Genomic DNA, 19,037 nt, shown 5'->3' on the forward strand with positions numbered 1-19,037 from the left:
AATTACACTTAGATGAGCTACCTACAGGGGTCAAATTCATAAAAACAGGAAGTAGAATGGTGGTTGCCAGGGGCTGGTGGGAGGGGGTATGGAGAATTGTTTAATAGGGGCAGAGTTTCAGTTTTGCAAGATAAAAAGTTCTGGAGATTGGTTGCACAATGATGAGAAAATGCTTAAACAGTATTGAACTATACACTTAAAAATGGTTAAGATGGTAAACTTTATGTTATATGTATTTTACCACAATTAAAAATTTTTTTAATTAAAATGATCCAACACAAAGGTGTACATGCCCAGAGTGTATGAGGTACCTGTGGTAAATGCTATAGGAAGACGGAAGAGAAAGACACCTTTTGGAGGTGGGATGGTCAGGGAGAGCTTCCTGGAAGAAGTGGGCTTTGAGCAGAATAAAATTTAAATGAGAAGGACGAGGAGAGAGGTTGGTGTGGGCAAAGGTTTGGAAATAAAAATGAGACTGGTGTATTCTTTACTCCAATACAAATAGATTGACCAGAAATGAGTACTTTTGTAGGAATTGGGTTGGCTAAGTAAACTAGGCCTAAATTCAAAGAACAGTCTTAGATACCAGGCTGGCATTTACAACTTGGTACCAATTAGAAGTTTACCATCATAATTCATGAGTGCAGAAATCAGAGTCTGGAATAATCATGAACACAGAGAAACCTCCCTGTGTGCCAGGCACTGTCTGAGCACTTTATGCAGATCAACATGAATTCATTGAATCCTCATAACAGCCCTGTGATGGGGGCATAGTCATCATCCTCATTTTGCAGCTGGGTAAACTGAGGCACAGAGCAGTTAAGTAACTTGCCCGAGATTTTATGAGAAAGATGGGATATGTTAACGGATTTAAGAGATCAGGGGTAAGGGATCCAGAAGGGTTGTAAGGATTTTTATAATGGGTGAATAGATTTGTGAGAAGGCCGGGCAGTTTCTAAGGAAGGAAAAACCTAAGAATAATATTGGAGGGCAGGTGTTCAGTTCCTCAATCTGGGTCATCATTTTACAGATGAGAACACTGAGGCTCAGAGAGGTTAGAGGATTTGTCCAAGAGCACCTATCTGGGATGTATACGTGTTAAGTTTAAAGTAATGGTATGATATGTAAGGGCAGAGAATTGGAGAGGCCCAGGGTGCCACCTTGTCATCAGATTCCTTTCCCCAGACTTTGCCTGAATGGCTCACGGAGACCACCTGGAAGGGTCTTTATCATGAGGATGTACCAAGAGCACTTTAGCCCTACACCCGTGATCATTTGATCATTACAGTCCGATCCTGTCTCACCTCGGAAGGCAGGCTGAGAAGTAGACAGGGCCTTTCTGGAAACCTGCGTGAGCCGGTATATGTGTGGTTCCCTCTGGAACAGTCTGGAGCCCTTGGGAACTCTGATCCGGGTGGTCAAGTCAGACCAGCAATGACAAAGACCTAGTCTGTTCTCCCCGGAGAAGGGCATTGACGCCCAGGCTCCCCGCTCTGTCTGGTGGAAAGGCTGTCCTGTTAGCACCATGAGCAGCTCCACCAAGCAATGCATTTTGAGTGGGACCTTTATAAAGAGAGTCCGTTTGTCAGATATAAGGGGGAATAAAAGCTGAAAAGAATCTGAGATAGAAAAAGAAAATGAGAAGACAGAAGCTTTTGAGTGAACAAAGTTAATTACAGGCTGAGAGAAAGTCTTAAATGTAGTGTCCCCATAGGGCCAGGACGGCACCAATGACCCAGTAAAGTCTGTTTCCAACCTGAGGCACTCAGGACTTGCCTCCCTCCATTGGCACAGAGGCGTCTGCCCAGCTTGTCCTGCAGAACTTGGTTGGGCTGCCTGCCACCTCTCTGGCCTCGCGCCCAGCCCAATCCCTGCAAACTCCACAAATGTTTACAGCACAGGTAATTGGCAAATTATAATCAGCAGGATCCCGTAAATATCCCTTCGAAGTGCGGACTAGCATAAAGCTTTCTGCTGACCCAGCAGCTTTCTCTAAACGAGTTTAAGAAACATTCGGAACAATGCAGTTCATTAATCACTGACACTCAAGGTGGGGTGTTGTCTTCGTTTGCAAGATCAGGAAATTACAAGGCTGATGCCTTACATGGTTTTAAACCAACCGTACAGAGAATTAAAGGTCCCGTGTCTGAATCGATCAGGATAGGCCAGGTAATGCTGTGATGACAAACAACCCCAAAGGTCACAATGGCTTAACAGCGAGGTTTATTTCTTACTCGTGTTCCACGTCCATTCGGCTAGTGGCTCTTGCCCCCACTGATGAAGGAGCCACCAGCTGGGGCATTGCCAGTCACTGTCATAGCAAAAGAAAGAGTTGTGGTTTCCAAAGGGACTTAACATTTAGGAGTTGTCACCTAAATGTCTTACAGGATCTCTTATCTCCCCCCTTCCGTGCCTTTATTTCCCCATTTGTAAATTGTGGGTAATAAATGTCAGCTTTTCTTCACCGAGAGTGATGCATGTGATCTGTCATAACTGTTCTATAAAGTAACGGGACTAACTTTGTAAATCTTTTCACCAGATGTGTGTCCAAACAGGTACGGTCCTTGAAAAGAAATAGTTTGAGATGATAAAGTTTATTCCAGTGATGCTGCTATTGCTGAGAGCCCTTTAGTTGCCTTCAACTTATGAGTCACTAAGAAAATTTGCTTTCTTACTATAGAAATTCCGATATATAAGGGGTTGTGGGGATAGGCTAAATTAAGGGATATGTCACCATGGAGAGGCCAAAAGTCAGCCTCCCCAAGGTGAATTTTTCAGTGTGTCAAGTCAGTTCTTTAGTTCTGCAGGCTCAGGGACCTGAGTTTTCATCCTCAGAGGAAGACTCACATTAACCAAGTTCAAAGTACTGATGTGTAAATCATTACTGATTTATAAAATGTCAGCGTGCTGGTTTCAAGTGAGCAATATAATCTTCACCAGACGGGGTCCTCAGGGCACATGATCCTTGACCTCTCACCCAGGAAGTACAGTTGGCAGAGGCAGGATGGCGGAGGAGTTACGCATGTGGCCTTTGAGGCTAGCTTGACTTTGTTGGAAATTCTGGCTTTGCTGTGAGACTGACGACAGCCTGCCTGCCATCTCCACGTTCAGAATCCTCATTGGCAAAGGAATGATGGTCTCTTATTGTAGGTGATAATGTGGTCACATGGCAGGGCGCTCAGCACCGTATCTAGGACATAGCCATGCCTCAGTAAGTTTTTGGAAGGTGCAGACTTAGAAGAAGGAAAGTGAAATAGGTAATTTGAATGCTTAATATGATCAGCTAAAGTTGCCCCACACCTCTGTTTCTGCTGTGTGAAAGGTTGTACCCCCGGGGCCCGGATAGTCAATGCCTGTTGGCTCAGACCATGTTTGCGTCCGCAGCTCATCTCTCTTTCCCAACCTGCTCCTCCAGCGCCCTCCCCATGCACACCTTCCACTCACCCCCGCCCATTCTGTGCAACCATTACTGTATTTAATCCTGTTAGAGATAAACTCGTCCAGCCCTGAGAGGAATTCTTTCTCTTCCTGGGTAGTTTTATGCATCTCTGATCAATTCCATTGAGATGTTGGCTTTAAAATTTAACTCTCAAAGAGAAGGAAGTCTTATTTTTGTCATTTCCAAGTTTGGGATGGAAGTCTTACCATCACCCCCAAGGACCAACAGTGATGACTTTATAGTCACACCTGGTTTTAGGAAGCCCGTTTGACCAGCGTGCTCACCTCCCCCACCCCCACCGTCCCCACTCACTAGACTTGACTTCAAGTAACGCCATTTGAAAAAAATCAAATCCATTCTGAGGGCAAGATTCATCACCAGTGAGCATGCTCTTACAAATGTGACACAAGCTTCAAAGGCAAACCCGAAAGATTATCAAAAATGTTTTATGGGGGCCGGCCCGGTGGCGCAGCACTTAAGTTCGCACGTCCTGCTTTGCCAGCCTGGGGTTTGCCAGTTTGGATCCCAGGTGCGGACCTACGAGCCACTTGTCAAGCCATGCTGTGGCAGGCGTCCCATATATAAAGTAGAGGAAGATGGGCATGGATGTTAGCTCAGGGCCAGTCTTCCTCAGCAAAAAAAAAGGCTTGGCAGCAGATGTTAGCTCAGGCTAATCTTCCTCAAACAAACAAACAAAAATGTTTTATGAACTAGCAGGCATCATAGAAATACTATAACTACTTTGAAAGGGATAGTCATTTGGACATAATGGTGTGTTGCCCTTTGAAAATCCACCCTCCTCCCTCCACCCGGTGACACCCTCTACGTTAATTGCTTTGTGTCTGGGCAGCCAAGTACCTTCTGGAAGTGGAGGTGGTGCTGGCAGAGCCTGCCGCAGCCCATGGCAAAGACAGTTTGCAGCTTCAAGACGCCCCTCATCTTGGTTTCGACTTTGTAATTTATCAGTGCCGTCCTGAGATGTGCCATGTTTCCTCCATGGCATTCCCCTGGGTGAGATTTCTGCTCCTTAGGAAGGAAGGTCTTACATAAAGTCTCGAATTCCCTGTTGGTTACAGCGATTGCTTTTTCATTTTTCCACATTGTAGCATGAATGGAAGTATAGAATTTTAGATGGTGTTGATTTCTCAAGACGCATTCTCCTGTTGGTTTATTATGTCTTTTAGGGGAGGAAGCTTGGCCCTAGATTCAGACCCACTCCGGTCATTGCCAGCTGTTTTCCTTGGAAAATTGATGGCCTTTGAGGCCCGGAGGACGCCACCTTGTGAGCCCAGGAATGAGGCAGCAAAGGGGAACCATCTGAGTTGGCTCTTTAAAAGGAACCCTAGCTCTTACTCTCTGCCCCTGATAAAAGCCTAAGGTCCTTATTGGCAGGTGCTGCGTGTGTCACCTGCAGCCTTGGCTGGTGCCCTGCGCATATCACACACTCAGTAAGCGTCTCTTGTCTTAGTCTGCTCGGGCAGCTGCAACAAAATGCCACAGACTGGGTGACTTAACTGAAATTTATTTTCTCACAGCTCTGGAGGCCAGAAGTCAGAGACCAGCGGGCCAGCCTGGTCGGGGTCTAGGGAGGGCTGTCTTCCTGACTTGCAGGCGGCAGCCCTCTTGCTGTGTCCTCACTGTGTCTCACCACCTCGCGTGGTGGGGAGAGAGAGTGAGCAAGCTCTCCGGTGTCTCTTATGAGGATGCTATTCCCATGGTAGAGGCCCACTCTCGTGGCCTCATCTAAACCTCATCACCTCCCAGAGGCCATCACACTCGGGGCTAGGGCTCCAATGTGGGAATTTGAGAGGAACACCGTGCAGTCTATGGCAGCACCCAAAACAGTGAAATAAGAAACCAAACTGTCGTTTGACTCTTGACTGACATGCCTTATCCACTCTCCTAAAAGAAATGCACAGAATAACCAGCGGAAGAGGAAATAGACTCAGAAAGGGTGTATTAATGTGCATAAATGCACACAAACACCAACACACATTGTCTCTCCTGGAATCTGCTTTTTCTGAGATTGGAGCCATCCAGTGAGGATGCTTGGAACAGAGCAGTTGTTGAGTAAAGGCAATCCATTTGCATCTACCTGACCTGGGAGCTAATTTAGAAATAACTGTTCCCTTTTAGCCCCATTTCCCTATCAGACGACCTTTTCCCCGTCTCCCATCTCAGAGCCTCGCGGTCTCCCATCCTCTCAGCAGTGACAGAGCAAAGTGAGTGATGTCTTGGCAATGCAAGCATCTACAGGGATGGCATGCCTGAAGCACTGGTGTACTCCTGTGGATTGGCAGAGCTGTTTAGGAAAGCATTTATGATAAAAACATTCCTAGGTAGAGATGATTCTTTTCTTTTGGAAAGGTAAATGGTAGGTAAATTTTCAGTTTATTCTTAAATCCTATTCCCAAAGCCGTGTGGCCTTAATTATAACATTTCTTGCAGGAGGGTACGTTTATTGTTTAGGTTTCAAATTATGGGAGCATGTGGAGTGGCCGAGGGCAGAGTCTCTGGAGCCAGGATTCAGATCTCAGCCCCAACACCTGCTTAATCTTGGGGCGCCCATTGCCTCCCTGTACAATGGGAGGAATAATAGGACCACCTCACAGGGCTGTGATGGGGGTTAAAGACGCCACTGTTTGTAAAGTGCTTAGAATGAGGCCTGGCGCAGAGCAAATACTATATAAGCACATGTTGAATATAGAGAGAGAGATGTATCTCTCTATATTTATGTATTTTTAAATAAGGCTTTTTCCTGTCAATTCAGCATAGAATGTTCTCTGTGGGGAAGGAGAACCCTAGGGTTTTTCAGCCCTGTCAGTGAGCAAGTGCTAATTGTTGATAGAACAAACTGAGGAAACAGGGCAGAAGGTCTCAATGTGTTGATGGCCCTGTACTTGACTCTTTGCTCAGAGGAGTCCTCATTGTCTACTCCTTTGGGTTTTATAAAGATCGTTTGTATTGGGTCAGCCCCAGTGGCCTAGTGGTTAAGTTCGGTACACTCCGCTTTGGTGGCCCAGGTTCAGTTCCTGGGTGCAGACCTACGCCACTTGTCTGTCAGTGGCCATGCTGTGGCAGAGGCTCACATACAAAAAGAGGAAGATTGGCAATGGATGTTAGCTCAGGGCAAATCTTCCTCAGCAAAAAAAAAAAAAAAAAAAAAGTCAAATCGTTTGGATTGATGTACTTGAGCTTTGAGACATTCTCTTTAAAACGTAAATAAACCTGAGATTGCATGTTTTAGGGAAAGTTGCCTCTCATCACTTACCGTTTTTTCCATTTGGTTCTTCCTCCAGCCTAAGCTTTTGGCCAAGGAGCTGCTTGACCTCGTGGCATCTCACTTCAACCTGAAGGAAAAGGAATACTTTGGAATCGCCTTCACAGATGAGACGTAAGTGCCCCACGAGCCCTCGGAACATGAAGGAGAGTGCAGACCCTGAGCTCGCACTGTCCCCACTGTGCAGTCAGCTGCCGGCCACTTGGGTCTTGTGGTGCGGGGTCAGTCCGAGTTCATCATCCGAATTTGAAAGGCCTTGTGATCATGCCTGGAACGGTCCAAGGATGTAATTAGGGTGATGCTAATATTGTGAAATTATTAGGTAGACGAGTTCTTATAATCAAGCAGGTTCGTGCTCAGAACCGAAATGTTTATTGTTTTAAAACGTAGATTTGTATGGGTTTGTTTTCTATTAAAGTTAAATAAAAACTTCTGGAAATTAAGCCTTTCTCTTCCAGTGTTGGAAGAACAATAACGGGAAGTGAATTTGATGGTAAATTCAAAATGAAAAGTGTCTGCGCAGTTTCACTGTCTAAGCTGAAATAGAACATAAAACTCAAAAATTCACGTCGTCGTTTTCAGTGGTCTTACAGTCTGGCTCTGTGAAGTGGTGTTTTGCAATGCAAATAAGGAGTACTTTACTAAAATTTCAGTTTCCTTCTTAATATACGGTTAGCAGAAGAGTACAGTGAATATCTGCACAGATTCCTGGATAAAAATAAGCTGTTGTAGCATGTTTCATAATTTTCTTTCCTCTGTGTATATACACACACACACACACACACACACAAACACACAAACATACATGCACTCCTCCAAATCTTTAGAATTACCAAGAGGATTTCCTAAAATACTAATGGATCTGGATTAGGTTAGTGGCTGGACAAGACAGTATAGGGGAGGACATGCCCCAACGATCAGATGGTGCCATCGAGGCACGATGGGCTCAGAAGCGAGGACAGGAGGCATCCCCGTTGGTCAGGAGGAGAGACGATCAGATGTGGCTGCACTTAACTCGGGAGCAGCAGATGGGCAGGGGGGCCGGGGGCTGTATTATCCAAATTGTGACCCTGTGAGTAAGAGGGGGTGTAAATTGTGATTGTCTTGGGCAAACTGGAACGTAGGGTCGTCCTGTAAGTTAGCACATTTCAGGCGGTGTTGTGATCCGGGAGCAGGTGGAGGAGCAGAGTCATATCTTCCTCAAGAGAGCTGGAGGAACAAGTCAGCCCCTGGCCCTGCAGCCTGTGGGGAAGTGAGCCCAAAGGAAGGCAGGAGAGGATGCCCCTGGTCTAGCAGAGTCGCTGTGCCTGTGGGTAGGGCCAAGTAAGCACGCTGTGAACCAGAGGGCTGTGGTGGCACGGAGCCAGCAGAGTCATGAAAAGAACACTTTGAGACAATGGGACATTGAAAACAACTACTTTCACAAATGCACATTTTCTGCCTTTTCTCCTGAGAATCACTGTAAACCCCCTAAATTGTTCTTCATATATTTTTCACTAACTAGAAGGAAACCAGAGGTTTCAATTAATCACCTCCCATTGTTCACACTTCTCAAGTAAGCTGACTCTGCTGGAAGATCCTGTGGACTCTAGATGGTCCCAGTTAGACTTCCCTCTTGAATAAAAAAGAATCAAAGGATGGACATGTTGTCCCGGGCCGACGAGGAAAAACGCGGCTGCTGAATGTTTCACATCGCAGTGGCACTGTCCAGGAGGAACCAACTGGAAGGTAGAAAGTCATTCTCCTCCCGGGAGAGACAGGAGCAGGAAAGCCACACATCCCAGAAAGGAGGGTGGGAAAGCACAGCACAGCCTGCTTGTCCCACCGAGTGAAGCCAGATGCTCTGGGTCTTAGCTCTCCTGGTCCTCTGGGCTGCAGGAAGGCATGCCTGTGCATGACTATGTGTGCGTGAGGCCAGGCTGGAGGACAGCGTCCCACTCCCTTCAGTGGGGAGAATGGGCAGTGGAGGGGGTACGGTGATGCAGAGGATATGAGCCATCTTCTGGCACGGTCCAGAGAAAGTGTGACCACCACCATCCCCTTCCCCTGAGTCTGGGGGGTAGGGTTTCTCCAGCGATCGCGGGAATGGCGGGCAGCCAGCGGATCAGTAGCAAAGAGCCGCAGCTGGCAGCCAGTTCCAGAAAAAGAACTGGCAGATGGGCCTGACTCATGGAGGGGAAGCAGCGAATGTCAGGGGCCCCAAGGAAATCAAGAACAGGGGCCACCAAGGGACTAGGACAAGGGGACAGAAACAAAGGGGACGACAGTGACTCAGGGCTAGTCAGTCACCGCCTGACAACACCTGGGGCCACCAGATGTTAGCTGGTGGCCTCTTGAGTAATCTGAACTTCTCTCCTTTTCCTGGTAGGAAAGGATTATGTCAGTAACCACTAGCCTTATCCTGCCTGCCCCCAGCCCTCACTCTGGGCACCGCTAGACGCTAGATCTTTTAATAACCTTGTTTTCAGATTGTGCGTGTGTACTGTCATGTAGTGTGTGTGTGTGATTTCTACAAGTGCTTCCCTATGTATTTTATAGTAAAATGCAAGAGAATGTTCATCCTTTGTTCCGGCCCGGTGTATCCTATGTATTTGCCTATTTCCTAATGCAAATCAAACAAGACTAACATTTGGAACATGCTGATAAACCTCACAATACTGTGCACGTGTGAGATATGACCAGAGCATTATCATTCCTAATAGGAGCTTGTATGACTCTTAGGTTATATATTGTCAGTCAGTCTTTCAATATTGACTGCTGTTGAGGACATTTTGTAGGATCTGGAAGGGCCTGGAGAAAATGTATATAAAGTAGAATGTAGACAGGAAATTGGAAGTTTCTCTAAGCTTCTCTCACACCAGAAGTTGTATTAATAGTGTCTAAATCCACAGTGCAAGACTTTATGCCCAAGGGTATTTAATATTGTCAGCTAATCCACAGTTTTGCAGCATTCATGCTGGCTCTGCCTTCTCCTTTTTTTAATTTCATTTTTTAGCTGGAAATTATTAGATTACAGAAGAGTCACAAAGATAGCACAGAGAGTTCCCATATACGCTTCAGCCAGCTTCCCCAGATGCTGATATCTTACAAACCCTGTTACATTGGTCGAAACTAAGAAATTAACATTGGTACTATAGTATATTATGATTGGAACTGAGCTATAGACTTCATTCAAGTTTCACCAGTTTTCCCATGAATGTCTTTTTCTCTTCCAGGATTCAGTTGCAATTAGCCCCTTTGATTTTTTTAATTAAAAAAAAAATTTTTTTCCCTTCTTTTCCCCAAAGCCCTCTAGTACGTAGTTGTATATTTTAGTTGTGGGTCCTTCTAGTTTTGGCATGTGGGACGCCACCTCAGCATGGCCTGGTGAGCAGTGCTAGGTCCGCACCCAGGATCCGAACCAGCAAAACCGTGGGCTGCCGAAGTAGAGCACGTGAACTTAACCACTTGGCTATAAGGCCAGCCCCGCCCTTTGATTTTTAATAACTTTGCCCTAATAAAAAGAGATACACATGGTCATCTGTAAATGATCTGAATTGTGATAACACGTGCAAACAGTGACATTTTGTCAGCCCTTAAAACATTTTGAAGCAAAGGAAGATCCTGGTATAAATTTGATCTTAAAATAATTATGTTTTGCTAGAGTCGTGGTTTTCAACCTTGGCTGCACGTGGGAGTCACCTGGGACACTGTAAGATACCAGTGCCCGGGACCTACCCCCGAATTCGGATTTAATTGGTCTGGGTGTGGCCTGAGCATCGAGAGTTCTCAAAGCTTCTCAGTTGATTCTAACTTGAAAACTCCCATTCTAGAAAGAGGAGAATGTTGGAGTAAATTTCCTTTGCTCCCTCCCTCCAGATCCAAGAAGAGAAGCTGATGTCACTCAAACTTTGAATATTGGGGGCCAATCATGACACCTGCCAGGGGCCTGCAAAGTTACAGACTCACCATTCCAGACAGACTCTCAACTTAACAGTTTAAAAACCAACTCAGAAGTTCAGATTTAGTGTTTCCATGGGTACAAGTAGTGTCACTGAGATTTTCATCGGTCAAACATTGGCATCCATCATTTCAGAAAAGTTATTTTTACATTTTGTTTTTGAAATTGTTCCATTGCCATTTTAACACACAAGTAGTTTTTTTTCCCAGAGCTCATGGTTCTGATTGTATCATTTAGATCAAGAAGCCTTATTTTTAGTTATCTGATCTATTCTCAGTCATAACCTTTGTTTCCTCTATTTGGGTTTCTTTTTTTAAAAAAACGAAAGCTTTATTGAGGAGGAATTGATGTACAAAGAAGTGCACATATTTAACGTGTACAGTTTGATGTTGGACATACACAGACCCCTGTAACACTCAAGTTTTAATTTTTAAAATTTAAAAAAAAATGGTTGACAGAGGATCTCATGGTCAAAAACTATAACTAAACAACTTTTAGACTATTTGGCAGAAATCGTCAAACACACCCCAAGTTGAAGGAATGATTATCATCATATATTTAAATTTTAATTTGAACCTCCTGTCGTGAATTTTAAGAATTCTGTGTCCCATGCTGTAAATGAGTCTCCTTGTAATGAAAACCTTTAAGAAGTATTTAGAAAGTTTAGGGAGAAAGATCAGAAACTTGGTTAGCCATTATTGCACATTTTAAGAGCCAAGTACAGTTAGAATGTATTTTCACATACCAATTAAGAAAATGAGTAGTTCTTAACCTCTTACTTAATCACAGACTCCTTTGAAATTTGTTAAGAAGTTGCGTTCCCTTGCCACCGCAAAAGTTTACATGCAAAATAATTTATGCTTAAATTTTAGGGGGTCCGTAGACACCCTGAAGCCAGAATTCTAGTCTAAGAACCAATTAAGAGATTTTTTTTTTAACATACTATGTTTTAATTAATTGAATCGTTGACTGGTACTGTTTGGGGAATCTGATTTATCCAGATAATTAAGGTCCAGCGTGCCCTGACACACTGGAAATACGTCTGCAGACCCGATGCTGGGACAATGGGAGAACCCCCTGCTCTTCAGGGGCCCTAAGTCCTTGTGTCCCTGGACTGGAACCATGACTGGCATTGGCTAAATCATCTGAAAAGGGTCTAGTTGATAAGCATCCCCAGTCTCCAGCTTATCTACAATTTAAAAATAAACATAGTAGAAAAGCAATTTTCCGATTGTGGAAGAAACAACAATAGGACGCAGCTCTGGGAAAGTAATTGATTTAGAAATAGGTTTGGGATTTCCATTCATTAAATGCCCCGCACCATGAGACTGAGGAGAGAGATCAATGGTACCACCTCCGTGCCTGGGTTGTAATAGCGGCTTCTGGAAACATGGCCTGCAGCGTTCATTACCACCACGGAGGCTGCCTGGGGATACAGCCAGACGTTAGGGCAAACGACAGTACCTTCTATTTAGTGACCAGAAAAGGACTTTGGAAAACTCTTTGTGTGCGGTTAAGATAAATAAAAAAGAATGGGGCAATCCAAGCAGGCCTTCAGGGTCCAGGCTCCCTCCTGACCTTTTCCTTCCCAATGCCAGTGAGCCGGGTGGAGCTGGGATCCTGGACTCGGTGAGCAGAGTGAATTCTCACCGAATAGGGAGATTGTTTACTTAGAGCGGGAGTGGCGTCTATACGTGGATGGCAGTCACTGAACCGACAACAATATTGATCTGTGGGCAGTATTTGAAGCTGAGGTATTGGTTCCTTAAATGTTTGTTTAGTATCCACTATTAAGCACCGGAAGTCCAGAAATAACTAGACTTTGACCCCTTGTAGGGCTTGTATTTTGGGTTTAGGAGGTAAATAATAAGATACAGTGCCGGAGGTACTATAAAACAAAATTGGAACAGCCTTAAGAGAACATAATGGAGCAAACAATTCCTCCATAAATAAAAAATTATAGCCATAAATTCAATTGGACTGAATAGCCTATGATGTAGTAATCTCGTCTCCCCAATACACACCTTATCTTAATCTTTCTTTGGGTGTGTGTCTCCCTCTGGTGCAGGCTCTCTCTCTCTCACACATACACACACTCATTCACACACTTGAAGGCCACTATTTGAGCGTTTCTAGCTAAATCTGTATCCTTGAGCTGTCCTTGATGAGCAGACGCACTTCTGAGTCGGGACACTAAATACCTAAACATTCTTCCATCTGAAGAGCTCTCCACTCACCTCCTCCATCCAGTGACATCTGTAAAAATGTCATACTCTTGCTTTGGCTTTCCTGAGAAACTCGTTCTATATGAAATCAGCTGTCCACAATAAAAACCTCTAGGGGCCCGCCCGGTGGCTTGTGGTTAAGTTTGCATGCTCTGCTTCAGGGGCCGGGGGTTCACCAGTTCAGATGCTGGGCGCGGACCGACACACCACTCATCAAGCCATCCCACACAGAGGAACTAGAAGGACTTACAAGTAGGATATACAACTATGTGCTGGGGCTTTGGGGAGAAAAAGAAAAGGAAGATTGGCAACAGATGTTAGCTCAAGGCTAGTCTTCCTCACACACACACACACACACACACACACACACACACACACACACAGACACCGACACCTCTGAAAGGCACAGAATATCTTTCTCCCCTGGGGCCCAAGAAGTGATCCGTTCAGAGGGCCTTATCCCACCTCCACCCTCCAGTAGCTCTCTCTACGTGACATTCTCCTAAGGCCATCTCTACTGAAGGTGCCAACACTTGAACCAAAAATCTGTTTGCATGATATGTAGAAGCTAAAAGCAATCTGTTAAATGAATGCATCCAATTTTGCTTGCCTGGAAGCAATTGCATATTTATTACTGACCCACCAGTTTGACCTACTGCCACCATAAACCAAATGAGTGTTATCTTGCTCAGCTTTAAAGATAGTTACATTCCAGCAATAAAAAAAAAATAGTCTGTGTGTCTGCTGGAGCTTTTTTTTTTTTCTTGCTTTGTTATTGGCAAATGCACTCATGTGAATCCTCAAATGAAAAATCAATGAGAATAATGAAAAGCAAGCTTACCTGCATCTCTTAGTTCAACTGTATAGAGAAAATGCTTCTTAAACTTCTTGGCTTCCCATCCCACCCTAACTTAAAGAAAAAGCAAAAAAAGACTTGAGGAAGGGACTTGATGCTGAGACTGTGAGGTATGGCATAGGAAAGAAAAAGTCCTGGGCAGTAAGGAATCCTTGATACTGTTAGGTGTGGGAGATGTGACTTGGAACACAACACGATAAACAGAAAATATTTTAACAAGTCCTCCTGCAGCCGAAATTGGTGGCCTCAGATCTGGGGTTTCCAGTTTACTTTTTAATCCATCTCTTAGCTTTTGCCTAAACATTCGGCAGTTATCATAAGGGACCTTAGATAAGTCCCTTGTCCTGTTAGTCTTTTTCCCCTTTGTAAGCAGCCTTCAGTGGAGAGATTTTTACATAAAATGCACAGAAAATGGAGGGAGCCGACTTCCTTCTGCCTGAGGGTCCCAGGACTCCAGGTTCAGGAAGCCCACCTCTGCGTGAACATCAGAACCTCGGGAGGGCGTGTGCCTTGTGGTCCCTCACAGAACTGGGGTTGGAGAGTTCCAGCAGGGGAAGTGGAGAAAGGAAATTCGTTTTTTCTCAGAGGCTGCCTCTTCAATTCGGGGTGATTCTGGCCCTGTTCTCTCTGCTTCCTGCCATTTTCTTACTTCCTAGTCATTGCATTGCTTGATACATGCTAAACCAATATATGGCTAGGAACAAAGGAGTTTCCAGTTAAATAAATTCTTTGCTAAAATGTCATTCTTTTACAGAGTTTAGTGTGGGGAATGAAATTGTCGAGTGAGGGAATCCACTCCCCTATTTGTCCTCTGTTAACATAGATGAAGAATGGGCGGTAAGCAGACCCGACAGGGTGGTATCCAGGTGACTCTATGTCTGTGTCTCTTCATGCAAAATGTCCCCACTTGGAAGTTCTTCACGAAGTGAATTTTGGCCCCCAGAGACCTAAGTGGGATCCCCAACTGTCTGTGTGGTCAGTAATGTGGTACCATTGGGGTGGGTGAGGATTTCTCAAGCCTGGCCCATTGATGGATCTGAAGGGCACATGTGGAACATTCTATCTGTCAGTTCCTCCTTATTCCTTGAGTTTGGGGCCAGAGAAAGACCACCATGCTCTTGTACCAATCCAGTCTGTTTCTCTTGTGAGGATCAGGAAACCGTTATTCCCACCAGACCCTTCATCAAGAATTATCATAAGGCAGGCCGGCACCATGGCCTACTGGTTAAGTTCGGTGTGCTCCGCTTCAGCAGCCCAGATTTGGTTCCCCAGCATGGACCGACACCACTCGTCAGCCATGCCCTGGTGGTGACCCACATAGAAAAAGAGGAAGATTGGCAACAGATGTTAGGTCAGGGCGAATCTTCCACAGCAAAAAAAAAATAATAATAATAATAATAAAATAATTATCATAAGGCAAAAGGTTAAAATTTAAATCTACATGGTCATTGGATGGATTGCTGTTCTGAGTTTTCTTAGATTCTGTATTTATTTGGCATCCATTAATTACAATGCCAAATTAACACCAAAGTTGTTTACATCTCCCCTGCCAACCAGAGCTCATACTCTGAACCACCCTCTTTATCTAAATCTCACACACGAAGCCAAGATTTCCCCATGCCCCATCTCAATCTAGGGCCAGGTACCAGATGCTAGGGATAGCCTTATACCTCAAAGCCTGGTGGAATTATTCAAACTAGCCAATCCTGAGCTGTTTCCCCTGTACTGTCCTGCTTTTCCCACAGAAACCCCATTTGAGGCTCTGGCCTATGCCTTCCCAATATTCCTTTCTGCCCCAGGACCAGCACTGGTGCTACCCCTTGTGGCCCTGCCTGGCGTGGCATGCCTCACCTTTCTAGGAGGACTGTGAATAACATTAACTGTTCTTTCAATGGCATTGACCTCTCCGTGTTGTCACTCCGTCACCTTAATAAATTAAGATCTGAGCACAAGTCAATTGCTTTGGGTGCTAGTCATCCCGTCACTGAGCACATCCTTTTGAGCACCTCCTATTTGCCAGGCACAGTGCTAGGTTCTGGGCATGACTTTTCTTAATGTTATAAACTTGTAGCTTAGTTGGAGAGACAGGTCATATTTTTAAAAATAACTAAGTTCACAAGAATATGCTAAATGCCTTGTCAATGACACAAACCAGAAGCTCTGGAGAAGTTTGAAAGAAACCCCAGGCTTAGGCAATCAAGAAAGACTTCACTGAAAGTAAGCCCTGAGCTCGGCCTTGAACGATGGCTAGCATTCAGATAAAGAGGGTGGACAGACGATTCCAATTAGGAAAAAGAGCGTGATCAAAGTCATGGTGTAGAGCTGCATATGGCGTGTTTGCAGGAGGCTGAGCTCAAAGAGACGACCCCGAGGGATTTTGGACATTTTCAGAGGCAGGAAAGGAGGGGCTGTAGCTTATGACTCTCTGATAATTAGGTCGAACATTTATCTTACCACCTTCCAGTTGGTCAAAACCCACATGCTTTTACCTTATGAGGTAGGTCTATTTTTCAGATGAAAAAAGTCTGTTGGAGGAAAAAGAATGCATGCACAGAGTAAGTCCCTTGGACTTCAAGAATGTAGCCACAGATGTGCCCAGGATGGGGCTGTGAGTCCAGAGGAGGAGCTCCAGCCCAGGCTGGTGTGTGTGGGGAAGGTGTGGCAGACAAGGCTTTCTGGAGCCACGGGAGAGCTGGGTCTTGAGGGTGGACTTTGCTGGGTGACAAAGGAGGGGAAGGGCATTCTAGGCGGAGGGAACAGCATGAACTAAGGCACAGAGGTTTGAGACAACATGATCCCTGTGGGGCATTATCAGTATTTCAGGTTTGACCAGAGACGAGGTGGCCGCAGACCTTCTGTTTCTAGGTCCCAGTTCTAGTTGGACAGGAACTTAGCCCACCTTTCTGGGAGAATTTGGTCCAGTCCTTTTACTTAGAAAACTTTTTTCCCACTTATTTTTCCCCTTTACTTTATTCAGAGAAGAGTAACCAAAAGTGAAAAATAAAATTAATAGCAAAAACTTTTTCTAAATGGAAATTCTCAGTTGGAGGAAAAAAAGAGGCCGAAGTTCCTCAGGTGGACACTGTTCAGAGGCCGATCCCGTGGTCATCTGTAGAGCCACAGGAGTGAGTTTAATTGAAAGAGCGATTTTTTTTTTCCTTGTGCAAAAGACGCAGCTTGAATGAAGTCTCAAAGTGGAGATGGAAACCTCTAGCCTGTTTTCTGTCTTTCATTTGTTGGAGCAAGCTTGTGCTTGGAGGAGCAGGCATTTTGGTACAGTGATGCAGACAGCTGGTATTTCTCATTATCCACAGAAGCGCCAGCCTTCCACACAGGTGTATGCATTTTCATACATGTGAGTACTTTATAAACATGGGTGTTACACAGCATCAGGCACCTGAGGAGATTTTGTGCTGTCACTTGTGTCTGTTCAACGTGAGCTGACTAAGTAAAGGTGATTATAGGACTCTGAGTCTTCCAGGATGATGGACTGGGATTGGGTAGGGAGGGGAAAGGAAAAGGAAAAGAGTAGGTTCCTCTCCCTACATTTGTTCCATGGCTGTCATGCTCTTCAAAGACCACCCTCCTCAATGTGGCCCCCAAGGCCCTGGTGGCTGGTCCCTGCCCCTTTCCAGCCTCATCCCTTTCTACCCACATGACACTAAGAGGCCAGGTTTCTTTTCACCTCAGGGCCTTTGCACATGCTGGCCCCTCTGCTTGGAAAGTGGTTCTCCTTCCACTTTGTTGAGGTAACTCTTGTCATTCTTCAGATCTTACTCACACACCAGGAAGTGCCTCTCAGACCCCCAGGCTAGATCAGGTCCTTACATATTCTCGTAACTCATGGTCCTCATACTATTAGTAATTATGTAGTTAATTGTGGAAGTAGTGGTTGAGTGTCTCCTCATAAGAATATAAGCTTGAGGGGAATAGAGGTCATGTCTGTGCTGCTAAGTGCTGCATCTCCAGACCCTTTCTCAGAGAAGGTGGTCAGTTAGTATATATGGAAGGAAAGAAGAGAGGGAGGCAGGGAAGGAAGGAGGAAACTCACAGGGGACCCGATTTGAATATCATCAAATATCTGTAGTTCACTGTTTAGAATAGTTTTAATAAGGTATAATTGACATACAATAAACTATGCATATTAAAATGTGCAATTTGATGAGTTTCGAGGTACCTCTATACCCATGAAACCATCACCACCATCAAATTAATGAATATATCCATCACTCCCAAAAGTTTCCTCATGCCCCCCATTATATCCCTCCCTCTCACCCACCCAGGCAACCACCGATCTGTCTGTCACTGCAGAATAATTTGCACTTTCTAGAGTTTTCTATAAATGGAATCATACAATCTATACTCTTTTTGTCTGGCTTCTTTCACTCAGCAGAATTATTTTGAGATTCATCCTTGTTGCTGCATACATCGATATGCCTTGTTTGTTGTCTTTATTGCTGCATAGTATTACATTATATAACTGTGTCACAATTTATTTATCCATTCCCCTGTTGATAAACACTGGGGTTGTTTCAAGTTTTGAGCTATTACAAGTAAAGAATCTCTGGGCATCTGTGTGTAAAAGTCTTTGCATGGGGGACATATGCTTTCATTTATCTTGGGAAATACCTAGGAGCAGAATGGCTGAGTCATATGGTAGGTGTACGTTTAAATTCTTAAGATACTGTCTGTGATTCGCTTTTCACCCCATCTGCTTCCAGTAGGTTGTTGTGAAGATTGCTAACGTGTCTCTAATGTGTGTTTTAAGTCCTTAAGGAAAAAACGCAGTCAAGAGTGTGATGGAGGAATTCAGGACGAGAGAGAGAGCACGATTACATTTTCATTTGAGCGCAATCTAGACAATGGACAGCAGGTCTGAAGCCCCAGACTTTTTGATTGTCATTCTCCTCTCTCACATCACACAGTGTCTCCCGCTGATTCAATAATCAGTATTCCCCAGATAATTCCTTTGGGTTCTCCAAATATTGCACACTTAGCAGTGAGGCAGAGGTCCACGTTTATCTGTGATCCAGCACGCTCTGCTACACATAGAACATTGTCACAGAAACTCCTGCAAAATCCAGATCACTAACCCATGTGTCTCTCTTCTCCTCAGGGGACACTTAAACTGGCTTCAGCTAGATCGAAGAGTACTGGAGCATGACTTCCCCAAAAAGTCAGGACCGGTGGTTTTATACTTTTGTGTCAGGTATGTACACCTGGTGCCCACTCTTTGCTTCTTTCTTTCTTTCTCTGTCGGAAAGCCGGGGAGAGTAGAGTGATGAAAGGAAAGAGAA

The 19,037-nt window shown here is 44.7% G+C and overlaps 1 protein-coding gene across 12 annotated transcripts in view; it reads left to right on the forward strand.

Moving 5' to 3' along the window:
• The window catches only part of FRMD4A (FERM domain containing 4A), a 584,597-nt gene that overhangs the window by 433,156 nt on the left and 132,404 nt on the right, over positions 1-19,037 (forward strand). For all 12 annotated transcript variants that reach the window (XM_070500878.1, XM_070500880.1, XM_070500879.1 and 9 more), the window contains 2 exons: positions 6,739-6,833; positions 18,857-18,949. In XM_070500878.1, coding sequence (XP_070356979.1) covers positions 6,739-6,833; positions 18,857-18,949 — 188 coding nt within the window. The remainder of the gene's footprint in view (positions 1-6,738; positions 6,834-18,856; positions 18,950-19,037) is intronic.

Source organism: Equus asinus, chromosome 29, assembly GCF_041296235.1.
Source record: "Equus asinus isolate D_3611 breed Donkey chromosome 29, EquAss-T2T_v2, whole genome shotgun sequence".
NCBI classification, from domain to species: Eukaryota; Metazoa; Chordata; class Mammalia; order Perissodactyla; family Equidae; genus Equus; species Equus asinus.